Source organism: Vigna umbellata, chromosome 2 (assembly GCF_029865625.1).
Source record: "Vigna umbellata cultivar VRB3 chromosome 2, Vumbellata_1.0, whole genome shotgun sequence".
Taxonomy (NCBI): Eukaryota; Viridiplantae; Streptophyta; class Magnoliopsida; order Fabales; family Fabaceae; genus Vigna; species Vigna umbellata.
The window spans coordinates 2,643,235-2,664,013 of record NC_142166.1 but is presented as its reverse complement, the minus strand read 5'-3'; the positions used below and the strand labels follow the sequence as shown (position 1 = coordinate 2,664,013).

Sequence of the window (20,779 nt, the reverse complement as noted above, 5' to 3'; positions counted from 1 at the left end):
ATAAAAAGGAGAGATTAAACGGAACGTGATTCGCAGAGTGTAGTAATTAAAAGCAAAATATAAGAGACTAAGGAGTAGGACTTTCTTTTAGGTACACACTTGAACCTGATGCTTTTCTGTCCAAATGGTAAGAGTATCTCAGATCCGTTGCTGATTTCAATGTCCATGTGAACTCATTCAAACCGCTGGAAATTAAACTACCAAACACTTCAAATAATTTTACTCTTTACAATAATAATATGCTTAAACTCCAAATACAATAAAATTCAAAATGAAAAATATTATGAAAATATTTCACACCCTCCCTCCCATTATCATTCTTAGCTCATGCATCGTCTATTAATCAGTCTAAGAAAATCAGATCAAATTTATTTAATTTATGTTCTATTTTGAAATGATGATTGATAGATCAATATTTATATGACAAACTTTTTTGTAGGACTGCAGTTCTGGTTAATGTTATATTTATAGTTATATTTCAATTGTTTATGATCTGTTCAATAAAATAATTTATGATCGAGATAAATTTAATTGGAGGTTGTATTAACAGTATCTATAGTTATATATTTTTTTTCAAATACTTCTTGGAAACTTACACACTACTGTTCAGAAACACTGTTTTTGTATTTTTTTTTATTCATTAAAATCTATGTATGTTTGCGCGTGAGTTTTTCTATTTATTATATATAGAAAGTTTGTAGTTTCACCTAGACATTGAACTAGGTAAGTGAGTATTTCCATAATTCACTGTTCATTATGCACCTTATGTTCAAATGGTTTTGTTACAGTTATTGTCTTTAAAATAATAGTTAATAGTTCAAGAATCAATAAATATTTTTGTGAAAAATTAAGATTAATCAATAAAAACTTTAAATTCAATTTCTGAACCATTATCATTTAAACCGCTTTCAGAAAGTGATCATGAAAACATCATGTGCATAAAAAAAATACATATATAATTACATTTGTAATGTATTTTGAAACCAAGTTGATTATTAACTTCAAGAGATAGTTAATTATAAATTTGAAAAAAACATGAATCGATACGTAATGGGAGTATTTTTATGATTGCCAATTTTTATGTCAATCATTTACATATATCTTCTGTTTATCTTGATTTAGAGCATATATGACTCATTAATTAGCTTATTAAACAGATTTGATTAGTTGGATTGATCTCAAGTACGTTAATTATAACATATATTATAATTGTTGGTTAATAAGTATGAACTGGCCAACACGTTTACTGAAATTTTGTGTAAGAATGAAACAATGTCTGTAATATGTATACACCATAGTGCTCTTATGTTAATTATGTTCATCTATTCCTGTTAATGTTTGATAGCTGTGGTTATTTATGGGGAAGCTAGGGGAAAAATAACCCTTAACTCATGATAAATTAAAGATCTGTTGCTCAATTTCAGTAGTGCAATTTAGGAATATCTAATGTTTGGTTTTTCAATGTCTTTAGTTACTTTCACTTTTAAGGTATATATGAAGTCATATTTACATGAAAAAAAAAGTTATGAAATAAAAATATACTACTTGCATTGCATTTCTTCATTTATAGTCTAAAATCCAGTAGAAAAATGGATATTCTTTTGATCAAAACTGATACATTCTCCAATGTATCTGCAGAAAATGCAAATAATCACATAAATAATTTTGGGATAGCATTATTTTTCAGTGAAGCCTTCTATTTGTGATAGGTATTAACTCAACTATTTGCAGAAATCATATCCATTAAATTATTCAAAATCTCCTATATACAAAGATCATACATTCTGCATAATGAAGAAACATAGAACAGTATGTGTGATCTCCCAAGACAATTTAGCTGAAAAAAAAAGGAAAGAAACATTTTATCCATGAAAATTTTTCACTTGCTAATCCAATATCCGATATAAAAAATCTGGGAAAGTTTCAAAAGTTTTCTTTTGATAGAAAATGCTACTAATATTGATTCATAATCATGATAACTTTAATGTTAGTAGTGATATTTTGTATTTAAATGTATTTGAAGAAAAAGGTAATTTAGTAATATGGAGTTCTACGATTTGAAGCTCATTATTACTAGTAAAAAAATGTAAATAAAACTTTATTAGTTTTTGGAAATATACCATTTTTAACACAATTATGCAGTAATTTATTATAGAAAACTTCTTCAAAAGTTGTCATCGGTACTATTAACTTTTGGAAACTGACTTTTGATAAAGCACAAACAATAATACTGTTAAAGCCTAACAATTTATCATAGAAACTGATGCGTAAAGTTTAAAATGAAATTGATGGAATTAAAAAAAAAGGTTGAATTGATGGGTATTAATTTTCTATTGAATATATACTGCCCGAAACATTTCCAGATAATTAATATAGTAGTTGATGGAGGATAAAAAAAGTACAAAATGTTGAATGTGTTATTATATATAGTTCATCAAAAACAAAACTATTTGTTTTTAATTACTAGAAAACAAATTATCACTTTTTTTGTTTATTCAATCCTTTTGTTTCGTTTCTTATTTTATAAAAATGTGCAACATAGATACGGGGGAAAGTGATAATGTTATTTTCTAAGGAAACAAGAACAGTATCTAACACATTTCTATAAGTGAGCAAGACAAACTAAACCATTTATTTCAGGGATTAAAAATGATAAATTTTCAGTTTACATGAATTAAAAACAAAAAAACTCTTATATATACACAGAGACAGAGAGAGAGAGTTCTTCAATTCTTTAAATTTTTTTTTCCTTTCCAAATGATACACTTAATTATTAATTCAACTTTTTAATTATAATACATATGATTTTATATTAAACAATTTTTTAGTTTATATATATATAATTTATAGTTTTAAACAATTTTTAATTTATATAATTAAAGTTTCGGTTACAATTGAAAATACCAATATAATACGCTTACTTTGCGTTCAAAGTTAAAATTAATAGCATCATAGAATGTATAGAGGAAAGGAGGTTACTTTCTTGGAATATATTGAATTTAACGAGCTCGTTGGCTTACAAACTAATGGCTTAGTAAGATTAAACAATAAGCATAAAAAGATATACATAATATATCTTATTCATTTATATTAAAATTGTTTTGGCAAAAATATTAGTGAAGTATTCAGAGTTTAATTTTCTTCTTTCAAGCTCAAACAATGGTTCTATAATTTGTTAATTTTGTTTCTATAAACTATTGAGTTACTTACTATAATAACTAATTTTTAAGTATCTTCTATTCTTTATAAATATTGAGTTAACGAAATAATTTTTAAGTCATATATTATCGATTATCCTGATGTTACCCAAACGTCAGTATTTTAGTAAATCTATGTTAACATTGGTATACAAATATCCTATTTTAAGTTTAAAAATCATTAATTTTAAATTGTTAAAGAGTATCAAAATTGAGAGATCAAAGAGGATATTGAAGTAAAATACATTAAAGAAAATGAATTAAATACATAAAAAAAATGAAAAGATCAAATATAAGATTAAGAAATGGATAATTATACATAGAATCGAAATAAAGTCAATACAAAAGTGAAAAATGAAGGATGATTGAAAGATAAATTATGCGAGATCTAAAAGGACATGAAGACATATGGTAACTACTATATATAAACATGGCATAAGAGACATAACGTGGACATTTTTTGAATTGTTATTATAAATTATGCAAATTTTTTTACTTTATTTTGACTTAATTACCAGAAAAATGGTGAAAAAAATATAAATATCTTGTGTATGTTAAAAAAATAGGTGACATTATATTTGCAACACTTATATTTTGAGAATACCATAAATAATGACTAACTTAATAATGATGTTTGTTGTAATTTGAGTCATTATTTTCATTGATTTTTTATAATATCTTGTTCTATCATTAGTATTTTTTTTTCATTTATATTTGTGCACTTTAAGTTTTCAAAATTTCAAACATTAATCAATTTTCATCTTTACCATTCTCGTTCATCTTTTTCATTTCCGACGACAACATTTCATCTTTATTAACATCATTCCATTTTCATCTAAAAGTACAAAGATAATTAGAAAGAAATAAATTTGGTATTTACATAAAGAGATAAGTTATACATTAATATTGTATTAATTGTATAATGAATTAAAACATTCTAATTTAGATTGGAAAATTATCGGAATTTAAAAAAAAAACATAAATCTACCAACTAAATACTTCAATTAAAAGAAGTTGAAGAATGAAAAAAAAAGAGTAACGAATATAAAAGGATGAAAATTTTGAAGAAAAAAAAACTTTGCATCAAATAAAAAAGAACCATAGGAAAAGAGTTAAAAAAAAATACGAGACTCTTATTTTTCAAGAAATAATGATACCTTAACATACAAAAACTTCTTCAGTCATTTAACGTTACTTTTTACTACTCTTCATTGTTTTTTCCTTTATAAATCTTAAAATTCACTTTTTTTATTATTATTTTATTCTATAATTTGTTGTCAAATAAATGTAATATATATCAAACTATTATTACTCTTTTTCAAGAAGTGGAAGAGCAAATAAAGGTACTCTTATAATTGTTTGATATCTCAACTTTAGATTCATGTAATTCATCCACCCTTTATTTTTTTTAATGAAAAACTCTATTTAATTCTACATGACATGTTTTTATTCATTTTTAGAGTTATATTTCCTCAACATACACACATATTATATATATATAAGTTTTGTTTATATAAAAATGTGTAAATATGTAGTTGATGATTTATAAAAATGAATATGATATTGATAAATGGTTTTCGTTATAGAATCTATCATGTTGTTAATAATGACTTTTATTGTAAGATTGATAAACGATCACATTATTGATGACTAACTTTATTACAAGATCGATAAATAACTATATTATTGACGACGACTTTCATTATATGATTAGTATACTATCACGTTGCTGATCAAAACATTAATTTTTGTCCATTAATAATTACTGATACTAATGATCTTTAAGCATTGTTCCACATAATTTTCGCTCATCAATTATTTGAATTTTTTTTTTCCATATTGTTCATATCACATTGATGAAGAAACTACAATATTTCTTTTTCTTTCAATGAAAGGGCATCAAAAATATTTCTTCAACGTTCATGATAGGTATCAAAATGTTTCAAAAAAGTATCTCTAAAAACTCCTTACTAATTTACACGGTCTAATTTAATAATTATATTTTTACAATTAAATAACAAATTCTCTTCACTCCTTAAATATCAAATTAACATAATAACCAGATTACAAATAGGCAAATAGACATTTTCCTATATTCACACAAAAACTTAATCATGATTTTCCTAAATTGATTTATTTTTTAAGCAACCTTCCAACCCATTTTTGAGACCAACAAAACCTCGATATTTTAATAAATCGGTATATCTCCGATACAAAAATAATAATAATTTATCAACTCAGCGCATTTAAAATTAATTAACTTATCTTATCGATGAAAATCCATTTCGAATCAAAGCAGATACACTATATTTTATATAATTTCTCAAATTCGATAAGAAGAAAAGAAGTAACGAGAACCGATATTTTGTGCGATTTATGCTGAAAATCTTGGGCATTGAAGTTTCCGTACCTTTTATATAATTTCTAATTATAAAATATAGTTACTGTTGTTTTTACTTTTGACGGAATAGGTTACATAGGTTTGCATGGTCTAACTTTTAATAATAAATTTATTCAATTCAGTTAATTACAAAATTTAGTTGAATAGTTATGAAAAGAAAAAATGTATAATTGGAATAAAGTAACAAGTTAGAAGTGAATATTGAGGCTAAAAACAAACGCCAATAAATTCATTAAATTAATCTTTTAGAAAATTTGTTCAAATATTTATTTTATTTTTTTTATGAACAAGTATATATAATAAATGGAGTACTATGGGATATTCTAATCCCCGTAAATTTTTACATACAAAACAATTACCAAAACATAAAATATACATAATAGGACCTTGTTTATAAAATGCAACACAATATCAACGAGATATGAGTACAATAATATAAAAGATTGACATCACTTTCTATCTAAAATCTTAAGATAATGGGTTAGTAGATCTTTCGTCTTTATATAGTATTATATTTTCTCATTTTTATCCAATGTGAGACTTAGACTCACACTTAGATTCCCAACACCAATACCCTTTTACACTCTTCGTGACTTCCAAAAGATACACACAAGAAAAAGAAAAAAGAAAAAAGAAAACACGTTACCAACACTAAAAGAACTTATTGCTAGTATTAAAAAAAGTAAAATAAAATAAAATAATAAACATAAAGTAGATGTAAAAATTTGTTAGGTGTGAAAGTAACAGTGTCCATCCAACTTATTTCAATGCTTAACTTTCTCAACCCATAAAAGACCTTCTTTAGATTCTCTTAATGAAATTCTCTACACTTATAGAAAGTTTATATAATCATAAATAGAACAACGGTACCACAAATTTTGACAAACTTTATGCAAATATATAGTAATATGGTTTTCTTTCCTTTTGGCTACTTTATTTTTTATTCCATCTACCATTCCTACCAAAAAAGGCGTTTTGTAGAATTTCTCCCAACTATCATTTCCAAATTTTTGTTTTATACTTTTAATCAAAGTATGGTACAATAATTAATATATAATCTTGAATTAAAGAAAAAATTCTTTTGTTTTTATCCTATTTTAATTATAAACATAAATGAATATTTTTATTTAAAAGAGCATGGTAACCCTCTTCTTTTTTCATGGCCGGAGAAAGAAATCATTTTCAATTCCTAAGTTTAATATTTTGATGTTCTCCAATTTTTATGAAACAATGGACAATGACAGTCGAACTATCTACAAATTTCACCAAACCCCTAATTCATCTTTATTAATTAATTAAACAATTTTAACTTCTTAATTACTAATCAGACACCTTCCCGTAACATCCAAGAGGCACATAACTTTATATATATAATTCCATTTAATCTTAAAAAAATATACATTATTATAACTCGATATGCCTATTTAGATATCATGAACAAAAAAAAAAGAACTATATATGCCTTCATACCCGTTACACGACCAATACATTTTTCTTATAAGTTGAATCTCAAACACCTCTAAAAACTTATCCGAAGACTAAAAAAATATTGTTTAGATTGTTGTTATAACTGAGATAAAAATAATAAAATAAGAATGTTGTTATTGTTTAGATTGTAGTGGGTCTTTATATTTTATATGTAATCATCATTTTAAAAACTTATCAAATTGGTGTTTATATTTGTAACTACGGTCGAGATTTAATATTTTTGTTTTATAATTTCATTACACATTAGTTGGATCCGTAAACGAACAGTCACATTAATTAGTGACATGTTCATTGATATAATATTTTTAATGTATAAACTAAATCAATAATTTATTGGAGATAGTGAATGCTGAATTATATGTTTAACTTTTGATTCTATGTAATTATATCATAATAACGTGAAAGTTCATATCAGTAGTATAAATTACCATGAAAGTGAAATTAATCTTTCGTCTGATGAATAAGATTCCTTCTTCTTCTTTTCAACAATAGATTTAATGAACTTAAAAAAAAAAAAACATTCGTGTTCCTCTAATAGGATAACAGATTTGATGTTGAACATACAGGCCTATATATAATTTACGGAGAAAAATTAATTATAAAGTGTTGAATTACAGACTGCGTGTGTGTGTGTGTCCTTGCAAAGGGTACAGTAGGCCATAATTTGGTCCCTCTTTCCTTTATTGAAAGGGTACTCGTAACATATAAGGTATTAAAAGATTGTAGGTATTAGAAAAAAATATAGAATTTTGATAATATTTAGTATATAGTAAAAGTTATTTACACAGAAAAGGTAGTGTATGTTGAAGAAGAGTGAGTTGCAGAAAGAGATAGAAATGAAAGGAAGAGAAGGTATTATATATGTATGATCTGAAACGAAGGTGAAAGAAGAAGAGTGGTAGATCTGGAATGAAGGGTCCCCCAGCCTAGCATGAGACGTTAGGGCTAATTAAGAAGGAGATTTATTTAGTAGATTCTACCATTTTCTTCTCATCTCAGCCTTCCATTAATTCCATCCTTGGATTTGACGCATGCACTGTCCTTCACTCATCTATCCAAATCATTCTATAATTGTACTAAACCTCAATATACATATATGGACCACACCTTTCTTTATACTTTCTTTCTCACCTCAATTATTCCACTGCTAATTAATCTCTAGGATCAAACTTCTCAGTTTCTGGCGTTATATTTGTTGTGTAGGTTTAATATACACGCATATTTATAGATCTCCACACTGGTAAGATATAATTCGTTTTGGGCTAAGTTATCGGATTTGCTTTTTTACTACTCGACTCGAAAAGGTCTCTTAGCAAGTGAGATATCTTATGTGTACCCATGTCTATTTCTTATTTTATCTGATGTGGGACTTTGTTTGTATCGAACGATATTACGGTAAAATAGATATGATAAAGATGATAAATTTAGAAGAAAGAAGAGGATGCATGATCATGGACCATCTCAGGATGCATGGAGATTAAATGAGGGTGAGGACCATCTGTAATAGGAAGTGACCACTGACATAATAAAAGAGAGGTAACCCTTTTGAAGTTACAAAGTGCAGCCCTCCCAAATGCGAAACCGAAACCAGTTTGAAGTTACATGAAGAAGAATTACCTATCTCCAACACCATCCACATGTCTTTCTATCTCCCTCTCTTCTCTCTCTTTTTGTTTTATTGCACCAAATTTGAAAGGAACAACAGAATGTAGTAATCTGTACCGAGCTTCTCTTTGTGGTACCATACCTGTCCTCAACTCTCCTTTCAACTCTCCACGTGACTTCACTTGTCCTCATTTTTCCATCACTCTCTCTCTCTATATTTATATATCTATCTATCTATCTCTCTATCAACTTTCCATCACTACATTTTACTGTTTTAACGCTTACACTGCTGCTGCTTAATTCTCACACACAACACTGTAACTAAATAATTCTCCTTAAACATTCGCATGTGTTTCCTGTCACTCTTACAGAGTTTACTTTCTGTTCGATGCTCATCATCAAACAGTGTCTTGAATGAAACAGAACAGCACCATTTCAATCAAATCGCCAAAAGATTGAATTATACAAACTTTAATATTTTATGTACTCAATTACTCTTTACAATGTAATGTTTTTTATACTTAAACCAACCACCATACATTATAAATTAACGCTAAACAGATGTCAAGAATCTAGAAGAAATGGAAACACTTAAACTAAACATATTTAAGTCTAATAATAGTAATAGTTTGCTTTATGATTAAGTTCATGAGTACAGAATAATCATAGCTCAAATACCTCGAGTTAAACTATACATGGAAGAAAATAATATTTCAGAACAATTATTATTATTTTTTGCATGATGTATAGTTTAACTTGATATTTTTGCTAATATTTATATCTACGAATAGCTCAAATAAGTCCTTTTGCATTTATTAACAAATAGCTCAAAAATTTCATGCAGTAAATATTTCAGAACAACAAAAAAAAGACTAACTAATATTTTTGAAAAAAATAATACTATTAATTAAGCAGTTACCACCCACATGTTTCAAAATTTTATATATTAACTATTTTTCTTGATAAACTCATCTTGTTATTGTTATTTTAAAATGTAATAATAATTATAATTATAATAATAAATCTATATAATAATGATAATGCAATGCATATGAAATAAAATAAAATATTAAATTGACACAGAGAAATAAAAGAGGTAACGAGACTTACTTCGCAGTTTGACAAAAGTTTATTTCATGGACACATGTTCTTTGAGAAAAAAAAAAAGAGTCACTGTTCTATTTGCGTTTGGCCCATATGATTTTTGGATCCTGCATAAATAATATCTGACTCCAGCATCTTTGTAACACTTGTAGATATAAATGTTAGCATGGGACATTTCTCAAACTAACAAATGCAAAAGGACTTATTACAAAAATAAGAAAAATATATTTTGATAATTTAATATGGTCATTCAAAAATTAATTTTTTGTAATTATAAAGTAAAAGATAAAAGGAAAGAAATTAAGCCATGGACAGAGTTCCCCTCCATAACAAGAACTGGATATGAATCTGTTCCAATACTGTCACCTTGTTCAGAGATATTTTTCTTCCCTTTTCCTTGCAAGAACAGAATGTAGTATGAAAGAAGTTGAATTTAGTTGAAACTGTGTCTAGAAATGCTTCACCGTGTGAATGACACCATTGGAAGCATGAAAGTGTTCAAAGCATAGCCTTGTAAACTTTATTTTCACGAGTGAGGAGCTTTTTATCAGCCAACTTGACTCACTATTCTACTGATTTGTCATCAGTCATGTTCCGTTCTCTACACCATTTTCTGACAACTCATAGGAATTCATTTTCTTCATGTTTCTCTTCCAGCTTCTCAACTTTTACTACCTTTTTCTGTTGTTGAAAAAAGATAAAGTCTGCTAATCTTTCCATAACTTCCTTTCCTTTGCATTCCCTAAAATGTTTAATTCAGACTTTCTCTATATATGTATTCGTAGAAATGAGTTGGTCATAGTTTGTGTGAATAATTAGAGGTAAAGGTTCTTTTGATTTTTTTTCTCATGAAATTGAACAGTGTTCTCCTTATAATTTTATAGCTGTTATTATTCCTTGATTGTGATATGGATTAAATTTACAAGTAAGTATAAATGAGATACTTTTGTGAATGTGAAAATATTAAAGAATCGAAGAAGGAACTATATATTTTTTTTCTTGTTTTTTAAATAATTTATAATTGTTTGATGAACTAAAGAGAAAAGTTTAAAGAATGAAATTTGACCATTTTTCTGAGATTTTTGTCGTGAATGATGAAATGCTGGACGTGGATTATCATCATACGCACAAATGAGAATATTATCTAAACGCATTCATGTGATCTAAAACTTAAATAGGTGTCGGCAAGTTGGATTATGATTCTGTGCATATATGTAGAAGTTGCATATTACAAGCTTTCTAGAGACATAAACATTCCTCTCTCCTAAGACATTTGATCTCTCTATGAAACATGTTCTCCCAGGATGCATGGTTGATCTTCAGCCCTTTTCACTTAGGGGTGAAAGCCTGCAGTGGTGGTGAAAGAAAGATAAGGTCAGAGCATAAAGAAATGGGCAAAAATTGAAGGCACAGTGGATGAATAAACTTACAGCAAAAATGGTAGCATGGCCAGGATCTGCAAGGTGGGCAAAGAGGTTGTCAATAGGACCAGTGCCGGTGTATATGTGCTGGAACCATGCACCCATCACAGCCAACATGGCCAATCTCCCATTCTTGATCTCCTTAGTTCTCAACTCCTTGATCTTCTCGGGAGAACCACTTCCCCATCCAAGAGGGTCAAACCAAAGCCCACCTGGGTAACCAACATCAGTTCCTGTGAGCTTGTTGTTGGGAAAGATGGGGTCAGTGTTCACACACCCTGGCTTGATTATGTCAGCCCACCTTCTACCCTCAGCCCACCCAATGAAAAAGAGCTCAACAATGAAGAGGGTAGTGGTGTCTGTGAAGTATTCAAGTTCTCCAGCTGTGTACCATGAGGGTGTGTTTAAAACACCAATCTTTGTCAGGAATTCTGGAATGAAAATCCCAGCAGCACCCAACATTGCCCATCTGCAGTGCACTAGCTCTGCCTGAACATTCCATCTCAGACTCTCCGGATCAGATCCTATCAATCAAAATCCACTTTCTTTTCTCATTTGCTTTCATAAATGAAATTTCAACAAAAACATGCTCATAACATATTCTGTAAGGAAGCATATATTGTTAAGATTGTGTTCTTAATTGAAGATTAAGCACTGACTTACCAAGACCAAGAGGGTCAAAGCCAAAGTCTCCAGGGAGACTGCCGTCAAGCCATGGAGGAGGGGTGCTGCCGGGAAACCATAGGGGCCTGTCAGGGTCTGCTACAGCACACACTGTAGTGGTGGATCGTACTCCAACTGCTGCTGTGTATTTGTTCACCCTCAATTTCCTTCCACCAAGAAAAGAAGCTTTGGGGGTTCCCAACACTGATCCATTCTTCTGGGAACTGTACAAGTTCACTACTTTTGATCAATCACGTCTATGCATCACGCATTAATTCATTCATACAATGCTTGGATTTCCATATTCAATGCATTAATTCATTGATGAATATGTGCAACATCTTATGCACAGAATGAAATGACATAAATAAATATATTTGCAAATATGGGAGAGTGGAGAAACTTGCCTTGGCGTGGAGATGGAAACAGCAGCAATGGCAGAGGAGGCACAAGCAGAAGCCATTAACCCTTGATTCAAAATATAAATTTTTTGTTCAGTGAGTGACTATCTTTGCTTCTGTGTATATGTTTGATGATTAATGGCAAAGAAATGGAAATTTGTTGATGTATGAAGAATCTTATCCGAAAGGATAGGAGTGTGAATGGGTAATGAATTTGTGGGTTGCCATGTGGCATGTGAAATCTAATGGGATAGGTTTACCTTAAAAAAAATCAAAATCTGGTGGCTCACACGGCCTTCTGCCTTACATAAAATCTATTTGTTGCCACATGTCATCACAAATCATAGGAGATGCAGATTCTGATATGCTATTTTCCCTGCACACCAATCACACACATTTTGTGGGACCTATATTTCTTAGTTGGATATAAATTATCTCTCTAACAATTCCTCCAATTTCTCACCTAAAACTACTCTACACTCCGAACCACATTCGCACATTCAAGTTATAGGAATACTTTATTCAGAACCAAAATTTTTAAAAGTGTTTTTAAATAGTTGTAAAAAATATGCTTTATTACAATTTAATTACTATAAAACAATATACTCATTGTTAATTATTATACAAAAGTTCAGTAAATTTATACTTAATTACCATAAGAAAGTCGTATTTTCGTATGTCAATGTAGAAATGTAGCAGTCTTATTTTTAATAAACTAACATTTTCAATACTTCAGATCTTTTTTTTTTTTACTTTTTTTCATCACTCCAATATAATTTAAACTCGTCATTCCATATATTATTTGCCAGTATTTCACTCAAACTAGAGACAGATCATAGTAGGCTAAGAAGATGAGTGTGGGATTTGCTTGCAGTATGTCACAGCATTAGTTCCTTCAATCTATACAAGATATTTAAGAACATAACCAAGTTTCTTTTAATGAAATATCATGATTTTTTTTTTTTCTGAACAATATTAATTTTCTATTTAAAATATAAAGGATATGCTTGAAAAATTAATCTTTCTAGCTATTTCATTATGCACTTGAAGCCTTTTGTTCTGTTCACTACTTCACAACTGTAGTTCAATAGTTCAAGTTGCAGCAACTTTGCACCGTTATTGATCATCATAATATAAACGCATAATTGCATACAGCAATTGTCACTGTACTGTAACTTTGTGAATCTATTAGCAAACGTATTATCATTATCAGGTAGCATAGGGTCAGTCAGAACAATATGCAAGGGAATATAGGGAAAAAGATGATCTTCGCTATAAGGTTTCAACAGATAGGAGTGGAAAACTGGATGAATTCTAGCTACTGATGGCAGCAGTAACTAGTAGCAACCTGTCGTATCCGGAACGAGTCCAACATAACTCGTAGTCAGTCTTTGATTCTTTCTTAAAGCAACTGAGTGCTGTTTGTATGGTTGCAGTTTCACTAGCACTTGATCTCTACTTTAAATTACACATGACATCTCTTATTGTCAGCATATTTTTCCATCTTTTGTTGAGCTTTGTGAAGGCTAAGTTTCAGCCTATGTAAAAGTATCTTTCAACTTGTAATTCCTGAACAGAAAAGGATCCTCGCCATCTGGAACATATTTTGTGTTCTCATATGGTTCTCTATCATGGACTATCTTGAAGGAGTAATGCCAATGCCAGCATGGTTCGAGGTGCTGCACCAACACGCCGCCTACAGCAGCAACTTTGCCCAAAAGTGAAGCATTTCAAGCACATTTCCAAGCATCTAGTCAATGCTTTTGACTGCTCTTCTGTTTGAGGATGTTATGCAATACAATACTCATAGTCAAAGTTGTGTCTTGCCAAAATTGCCTAGTGAAAATCTTATCTCTATTAGAGACGACTGATATCCTAATCTATATTATCAACAAAAGTATTCATCTTCTGATTCAACCAGTGTCAAGCTTAGCAATAAACGCATAATTGCATACATTAACTGTCATTGTACCATAACTTTGTGAATTAATAGCAAACGTATTATTATCATTATCAGGTAGAGTAAATATCCACACAACACAAGTAGAAATCTACTCTCAATTCATTCTGCATCATCTTAAAGAAGCCTTTCATGTTGAGGCCATACGTAAGAAAAAATTAGAGACATGGACACCATGATTCTAGGTTTTGAACATACAGTTGCAATCGCATAGAATGCAATCATTGCACCGCATCAGTGAACTTCCATTCCTTTTACATATTATTTTTGACCAAGCTACCTCGTATTCCTGTATATTGATTATAGGACGTGTAAAACAATAAGATGTATAAAACAGACTGAGACATTCCAAATCACCTTCATGATACTAACATTTTTCTGCAACACCATAAATTCTCAAGAGTTGCCATCTTGTTTTTTCCTGCGGTTGCCTGTTAGATGCACAAGAACAAACGATCAAGGGAGATGACTTGAAATGGAAAGCAATAAGTTACACATAAATCATAGTCAGCACCTCAAACAAAAAGAAAATATCAACCATTTAATCACTTGCTTAAAGTTGTTTAAACTCTTTACGCTCTATTTGTTACTATAGGTAAGTAGAAAAGAAGAAGATTATATAGGAATCATCAAATTGTCATTGTTTATTTGAGAGGAAAATAGGGAGGGAAATTATTCCAGTTGGAACTACTAAGAATTATCCCCAAATTTACATAAAATGGGAGAGAAATTATTTCTCTTTTACACTTTCTTTTTGTTTTAATTACAAAAAAAAATGTATATTTTTATGTTAAGAAAAAACAGGAATAAACTAATTGAGTTTTTATAACTAGTATAGAAATACTATTTTATGCAATTTGTGTCCTTCTTTCCATTCTCTTTCCTAATCATCCAGAGAAATGGAGGAAAAAAATCTTCATTTTATTCCTCTTTTTTTTTTTTTTTTCTAACTGTTCAAACAAAACATTTTTCCATTCTATGTCCTTTTATTTCTAAATTTTCCATTTCTTTCCTCCAAACTTCTTTCCTCTCTTATTTGGTATTTTTACCCTATCTCCCTTCCTTATCTTTTCCTCCACTCTATTTCTACGCAAACAAACAAAGGGCAGATGTTCACAAAGTCAACACAAACTTAATTAGAATGCAACATAGATGATCTATTTAATCAAAATCATTTTCCATGAATTATAGTTTGGTTTATGTTCCAAGTCTTACAATAGTGTGCATGAATGTCTGTCAAAAAGTGACCAACAAGGTGCCTTTATCAGCAACAAGTAAGAAGAAAAGCTTCTCATTCTAAACATTGTTAATTAGTCAGGCAAAGTTAATAAACTAACAGATTGAGAATCCGAAGTCCAATATTTATTCATGCCAGTGACACAGTGAATAGACTAACCCTTCACACAATCTGAACTTCCAGGTTATGTATATGCTCATAAAACAAGGAGCAGGAAGGATAGGCGGTGAATGAGAGTGTGTTCACACCAATGAACATTGAACATTAGCAGCTAATTATTGACTCTCTTTAATCCACTTTGATTTCAGGGGAATAAACTGCCCATTTGTAATTCAAAAGCCAACACAATCTACCCCAATGAGTAACTGAACTTAGAAGTAGTTTAGGTTAGATACTGTCAAGGGAAATCAGCTAATAGTAATTAGAAAGCTACTTTGATCATAAAAAGGACGCAAAAGTTATGTGTTTTCTTCATATATTTATATCAACACATATATGCCAAGAACGAAGCATGAACAGAAGTTCATTTTATGCCTCCAGTTGTCCTCTGTAATATGTAATTCTAAAGATAGATTTCATCTTACTTCTAAAACTCTTGCTCCATAAGACCTGACCATCAATACCAGTTAGATTTTGATCATCAAGGCGTTTCCACGTTTTAACTGATTTGACATCTTCCCATCGGCCATTCTCTGTTTTCTCCAAGCTAACTACCACCACTCTTGCTCTTCTAGACCATCCAGCTTTGCCATAAGCATGATATCCAAATCCTCCAGCATAACAAAGATTTATACCTGTTAACTTGCCACAGAAGTCATTGACATGATCATGGCCAGTGAAAACTGCCTTCACATCTCCTGATTCAACCAATGTTGTGAAGAAACCAGAATTCACAGACGCAGAACTTATGCCTTCTTGTTTCACGCCTGTGAAGTTTGATGAATCAAAGTTAGCATATTCAGGTAATGGAATGTGAAAGTACGCAAGACCAGGTGCAGGTTCTTTCTGAGGCACTGGTCCATTCATGTATGCTTTCTGCAGAACAAAGAGCAAATAGTTAATCCAAAGATATATCAAGGGAAAGAAATGAAAATCAGCTCTGCGTCTAATGAATAGTCTCTAACTTTCATCCATAACCCCCAATAAAAAATAGAAAGAGAAACAGGATGAACAGTTTAGCGGATCTTTGGAGAAAGTGTACAGGAGCCAAAATATAGTTAGTCAATGAAACAGGTAAATAATACCCTAAGTTTTTTGGATGTCCGTCGGAACCAAAGTTGCTGAGAGGGTTTGATCCAGCCGTAGCCAGGAATGAAAGGAACCTTGGAGTAATCTCCACTGTCGAGAAAGTAGAGATTGAGCACTGATTTATTTTCAAAATCAGTACCCTTAACTCCTCCAACCTCTAAATTATAGTTCCCATAACCATTAATTATGTGTACACCCGGAGGATTGACAATAGATAAAGTGTTTTTCATCCCAGCAATATATTTCATCACCCCTTTCCTAGAAAGGGATCCTTCCTGGTCATGGTTGCCCAAAACAGCTACCCAAGGAATGTTTGAAGCGATTGCAGGAGCAAATGCCTCGTCCATTGATTTGGTCGGATCTGAGGCATCATGTCCAAATATATTATCCCCTGTCACAGCAAAAATGAATACACAAAATCTTATATAGCCAATATGCTCAATAAAGTAAAAGTTGCAAATTCCAAACTTATATAGCCAAACTCATTCAATTCCAAACAACATGTATGAAAATTTATCCTTGTGACCACAATAATAAAATAATTGGGGGGAGGGATGATGTTTCCAAAAGAATCATCTTTGTGCACTCAAATAGAAAGAAAAAGATAAAAACGAATGAAGAGGCAAAAGAAATGAAAAGTAAAAATAGGAATTGGGAGGAATAGAAACCAGTGAAGACAATTAGGTTGGGTTTCTCAGCAAGGATGATCCTTTGGATGAAGGCGGTGGTGTTGAGGTCAGAGCAAGAAGCATACTGAGAACGCAACACATCCAAGCAATGGGTGGTCTTCCCATTAGCATAGTGCAAGTCAGCAATCTGCAAGATCTTGAACTGTCCGTTTTCCCCGAACCGCAACTTCTGCTGTTGTGGCGGCTTTCCTTCCGTGGCCGCCGAGAAACATATCGAAATGAGGCAAAAGCAATAGAGTGGAAACAAAACCCATTTTCCTCTTAGTGCCATGCCCACTCCAACCATCACCAATCATCATTTCATGGCTATACTAATCAAATGCTTTTTAACTGTTGCTTATAATCAAGACAATTTCACAGTGTTATTACCAACAAAGACAAGCAACACGACAACATACACTGTCAACAAAGGCAGCAAAAATCCTTTTGTTTTATGTTTGCATCAAAGGAAGAGAACGAGAAGAATCGTGCTCTAATGATGTGGAAAAATAATCTATATAAACTCATTTACTTAACAACTATTTTATAAAGTAATTAATTTTGCAAACAAGCTGTAAGTTAGTTAACTCAAGTAATTTTCAAACGCATTATTAAGACCATATTATATGTAGGAAATAATTTATTCCCAAATAAACTATTTTTGTAACAATAAATTCATCTCTACGATAGATTGCCGGTAAATTTTATAAAAACATATTATATTACTATTTAGCTTCTTTTTATAAGATTAATATAATATACAAATGACAACAAACTTCTTAAGTTAGTTTATTGTAAAGATAAATTAAATTTGAATTCACTTTCATGATATTAGAATTTATTTTGACAAATTTTGTTAGACCTAATATACCATTCTTTATCGTTCACAAATATTTAACCCTAGGCACAACATGTAGATGTGCGTTGTGAGAGTGATAGATATTTTACATTTGATAAAGATAAGATTAAATTATACTCTATAACTAAGATCAAATCTCACTTGATTTTGTAGGAAGGATTAAATCAAAAGGCTTAAACTTAAAATTATGATTAATAACACACACATTTCATATACATGTATTACACATTTGTTTTTTCTTTTTCTTTATCTCTCCTTTCATCACATTATAGATGTTATAAACTTATTAAATTTATTCTCTTTCACAATAAGTATTGATCAACCTATGAATATTTTTCTAAAAACTTGTCTGCATTACTAATTTTAAACTTCATTATCACGAAAATGATAAGAGAGTATATGCAGAAGCCATTTCAGAGATTCTTCTGAGCTAGTAACGGTGATAAATATGGTACAAAAAATGATGGAAGTGCAGATCACACACACACACATGACATGATCCAACTCATGGCTTGGCTCCGTTACATAATGAAGAAAGTAGGGAAAATTAAGATGATGAAGTTGGTGGTAGAATCAGTACTACAGCTAGAACTAGAACTGATGTGATGATGAAAATGAAACACAATCAAAGATCCTTAGATTTTAGTTCCAAAGGAGAGAACTTGAACCAAGGCACCCATGTGGAAGTTGTCTTCTGATAAAGCCTATAGGCCTCTTCTCTGCTCTCTTGTTTCAACATTCGCTCCTCCACAAGCTTTGTCACATAACCCAGACACATGCTATTGGCCAAAGCTCCTATGAAGGTCCATCCATGTCCCAGCTTCCATGCAAACACAAACACTCCCCACCACCACAACTGCTCTCCAAAGTAGTTTGGATGCCGACAGTAATACCACAACCCTTTCTCGAGAATCGAAACCTCTGTCTTACCTGCTTCTTTTAGCTCCTTGTTTCCACTCACAAAGTTGTAAAGCTGAGTATCGGCAATGTATGCTATGACAACACCAGATACACACAAAACTATGGCTACAAAGTCCCACATGCTAAGAGGCTCGTTGACCGAGTGGATGACATAGAATGGAAATGATAGTCCAATCAGAAACACCTGCAAAGGTGAAATCGATACACTTAAATTTAAATGGAAGGTGCAGATAGATATTATATAAACAGGGTTCGTGCTTCTTTAATGTAAAAGCACAGAAAGCTAGAAATGGTGAGTGACCTGCTGAGGCACGTAGATGGCGAAGAAGGAAGCCCACCACCAATGCTTTCCATACTGATGGCTCAAATCAGTGAAACGCCAATCCTCCCTGGCACCCCACTGCCATTTTTCTCGCCTGAAGTAGTTGTGGATCAGCCTGATACTCCACACCCAAGTCAACAGAATCACCGTCCTCGACCTCAACCAGTTATACTGAGCCAAAGGATGAGTCGAATAGTAATGAACTAGCATCACAGGTATCACCGTCCAGTACGGGTCGATCATCTGTACCGACAGCAAAAGGTGTGTGTCAAGCTCAAAATCAAACCAGAAACGAAACTGCATAAGTGAAGAGAAGAAAAGAGGGAAGTGAAGTGGAAAGTGTACCCAGTGGCTGGATTGGATTAGGCCGATGAGCCAGAAGAGCAGATTGACATTGAAGAAGAAAAGGACATTGGCAAATAGTAAAGGATGGTGATAACACCATGTCCAAAGAGTTGACAGAGAAGATGGAGAGTGTGGAAAGCCACTGATGGCAGAATGGAAGGAGAGATAAACTAGGATGGAGGGCAGAGGGACCAAGAATGCTATAGTAGCATTCTTCAGATTGCTATATGTTGCCATGTTGTGATTTGTTGTCATGGTCTTTGTGGCTTCCACTTTTATAGCTGTCGAAAATAGAAGGGAAGCAAGGCATGCAGAGGCTCCAAACAAAATTCAGCACAATTCCCTTTATGTTTCTACTTGTGGTTCCCCACACAGCACGCCACCAGGTTATCAATTAGCCTGATCCGTTGTTCCACACAATGATCAGGGGATTCTATGATCCCAATGTCTGTATATCCACGCCCGTTTCATTTGACTTTTATGTCTTACTGTTGTCTAGAACTATTATCAAATTTCAGAAAAGTGAATCTGAGAGAATAAATCATTCTCTGATACAGATATATCCGAGTTCATTATCTAAAACTGCAACCAATGCAGTTTGATTTGGACCTAATGAATGCCTCTCATTATTAGTCGTGCATGTATATATATTTTAGCATCAATTACTCTTTCAAAGGAAACCAACGAAGCAGGTTAAAATTTTTTGAACTATTTATCCCCGTGGAAGAAGTTCAGTTTCTCCTCAAGTCTAGGATCATCCATGCTGTATAATTGTTAGAGTTGGAGACAGCTGCAGTTTGCTTTTTGAAAGTTAACTAGAAAGATTTTGAATGAGTTAAGGAGCACGAAGAAGAAGGGGAGAGAAGTATAAAGGTAAACGGGGCCATCAATCGAAAACCGAAACTGGGTAAATCATTAAAGTAAAAGCAAATGATAACC

The 20,779-nt window shown here is 31.4% G+C and overlaps 3 protein-coding genes across 5 annotated transcripts; all 3 read right to left on the bottom strand.

The window, feature by feature from the left end:
- Nucleotides 1–10,954: 10,954 nt before the first annotated feature.
- On the bottom strand, nucleotides 10,955–12,447 carry LOC124843144 (chlorophyll a-b binding protein 7, chloroplastic). The gene is made up of 4 exons (XM_047319791.2): nucleotides 12,287–12,447; nucleotides 11,880–12,103; nucleotides 11,226–11,740; nucleotides 10,955–11,142 (listed from the first exon to the last, which is right to left on the bottom strand). Exons 1-4 carry the CDS (start codon nucleotides 12,340–12,342, stop codon nucleotides 11,125–11,127), a joined length of 813 nt encoding a protein of 270 aa, XP_047175747.1. The 5' UTR covers nucleotides 12,343–12,447; the 3' UTR covers nucleotides 10,955–11,124.
- A 998-nt stretch (nucleotides 12,448–13,445) lies between these two features.
- On the bottom strand, nucleotides 13,446–17,855 carry LOC124843122 (putative inactive purple acid phosphatase 29). Of its 3 annotated transcripts, none has more exons than XM_088105735.1 (5): nucleotides 17,394–17,853; nucleotides 16,722–17,116; nucleotides 16,062–16,512; nucleotides 14,613–14,671; nucleotides 13,446–14,055 (listed from the first exon to the last, which is right to left on the bottom strand). In XM_088105735.1, the coding sequence occupies exons 1-4, from the start codon at nucleotides 17,698–17,700 to the stop codon at nucleotides 14,637–14,639; spliced, it is 1,188 nt and encodes a 395-aa protein (XP_087961861.1). In that variant the 5' UTR covers nucleotides 17,701–17,853; the 3' UTR covers nucleotides 13,446–14,055; nucleotides 14,613–14,636. The 3 variants fall into 3 exon arrangements, with proteins under 3 accessions (XP_087961861.1, XP_087961860.1, XP_087961859.1); XM_088105734.1 differs by lacking the exon at nucleotides 13,446–14,055 and adding an exon at nucleotides 14,259–14,529; XM_088105733.1 differs by lacking the exons at nucleotides 13,446–14,055; nucleotides 14,613–14,671 and having other exon boundaries at nucleotides 15,236–16,512; nucleotides 17,394–17,855.
- Nucleotides 17,856–18,590: 735 nt separating this feature from the next.
- On the bottom strand, nucleotides 18,591–20,439 carry LOC124843110 (uncharacterized protein C594.04c-like). The gene is made up of 3 exons (XM_047319748.2): nucleotides 19,841–20,439; nucleotides 19,475–19,738; nucleotides 18,591–19,357 (listed from the first exon to the last, which is right to left on the bottom strand). Exons 1-3 carry the CDS (start codon nucleotides 20,093–20,095, stop codon nucleotides 18,878–18,880), a joined length of 999 nt encoding a protein of 332 aa, XP_047175704.1. The 5' UTR covers nucleotides 20,096–20,439; the 3' UTR covers nucleotides 18,591–18,877.
- Nucleotides 20,440–20,779: the final 340 nt, after the last annotated feature.

What these genes read in the sequence shown, in the direction of transcription:
- LOC124843144 (XM_047319791.2), bottom strand. Translation starts at nt 12,342, where the DNA reads ATGGCTTCTGCTTGTGCCTCCTCTGCCATTGCTGCTGTTTCCATCTCC. An exon ending in GTTTCCATCTCCACGCCAAG is followed by an intron (nt 12,104 to 12,286) that starts GCAAGTTTCTCC and finishes GAACTTGTACAG; the next exon opens with TTCCCAGAAGAATGGATCAG. An exon ending in CTTTGACCCTCTTGGTCTTG is followed by an intron (nt 11,741 to 11,879) that starts GTAAGTCAGTGC and finishes TTTGATTGATAG; the next exon opens with GATCTGATCCGGAGAGTCTG.
- LOC124843122 (XM_088105733.1), bottom strand. Translation starts at nt 17,700, where the DNA reads ATGGTTGGAGTGGGCATGGCACTAAGAGGAAAATGGGTTTTGTTTCCA. An exon ending in CAACCTAATTGTCTTCACTG is followed by an intron (nt 17,117 to 17,393) that starts GTTTCTATTCCT and finishes TTGCTGTGACAG; the next exon opens with GGGATAATATATTTGGACAT. An exon ending in GGACATCCAAAAAACTTAGG is followed by an intron (nt 16,513 to 16,721) that starts GTATTATTTACC and finishes TTTGTTCTGCAG; the next exon opens with AAAGCATACATGAATGGACC.
- LOC124843110 (XM_047319748.2), bottom strand. Translation starts at nt 20,095, where the DNA reads ATGACAACAAATCACAACATGGCAACATATAGCAATCTGAAGAATGCT. An exon ending in TAATCCAATCCAGCCACTGG is followed by an intron (nt 19,739 to 19,840) that starts GTACACTTTCCA and finishes CTGTCGGTACAG; the next exon opens with ATGATCGACCCGTACTGGAC. An exon ending in CCATCTACGTGCCTCAGCAG is followed by an intron (nt 19,358 to 19,474) that starts GTCACTCACCAT and finishes TCACCTTTGCAG; the next exon opens with GTGTTTCTGATTGGACTATC.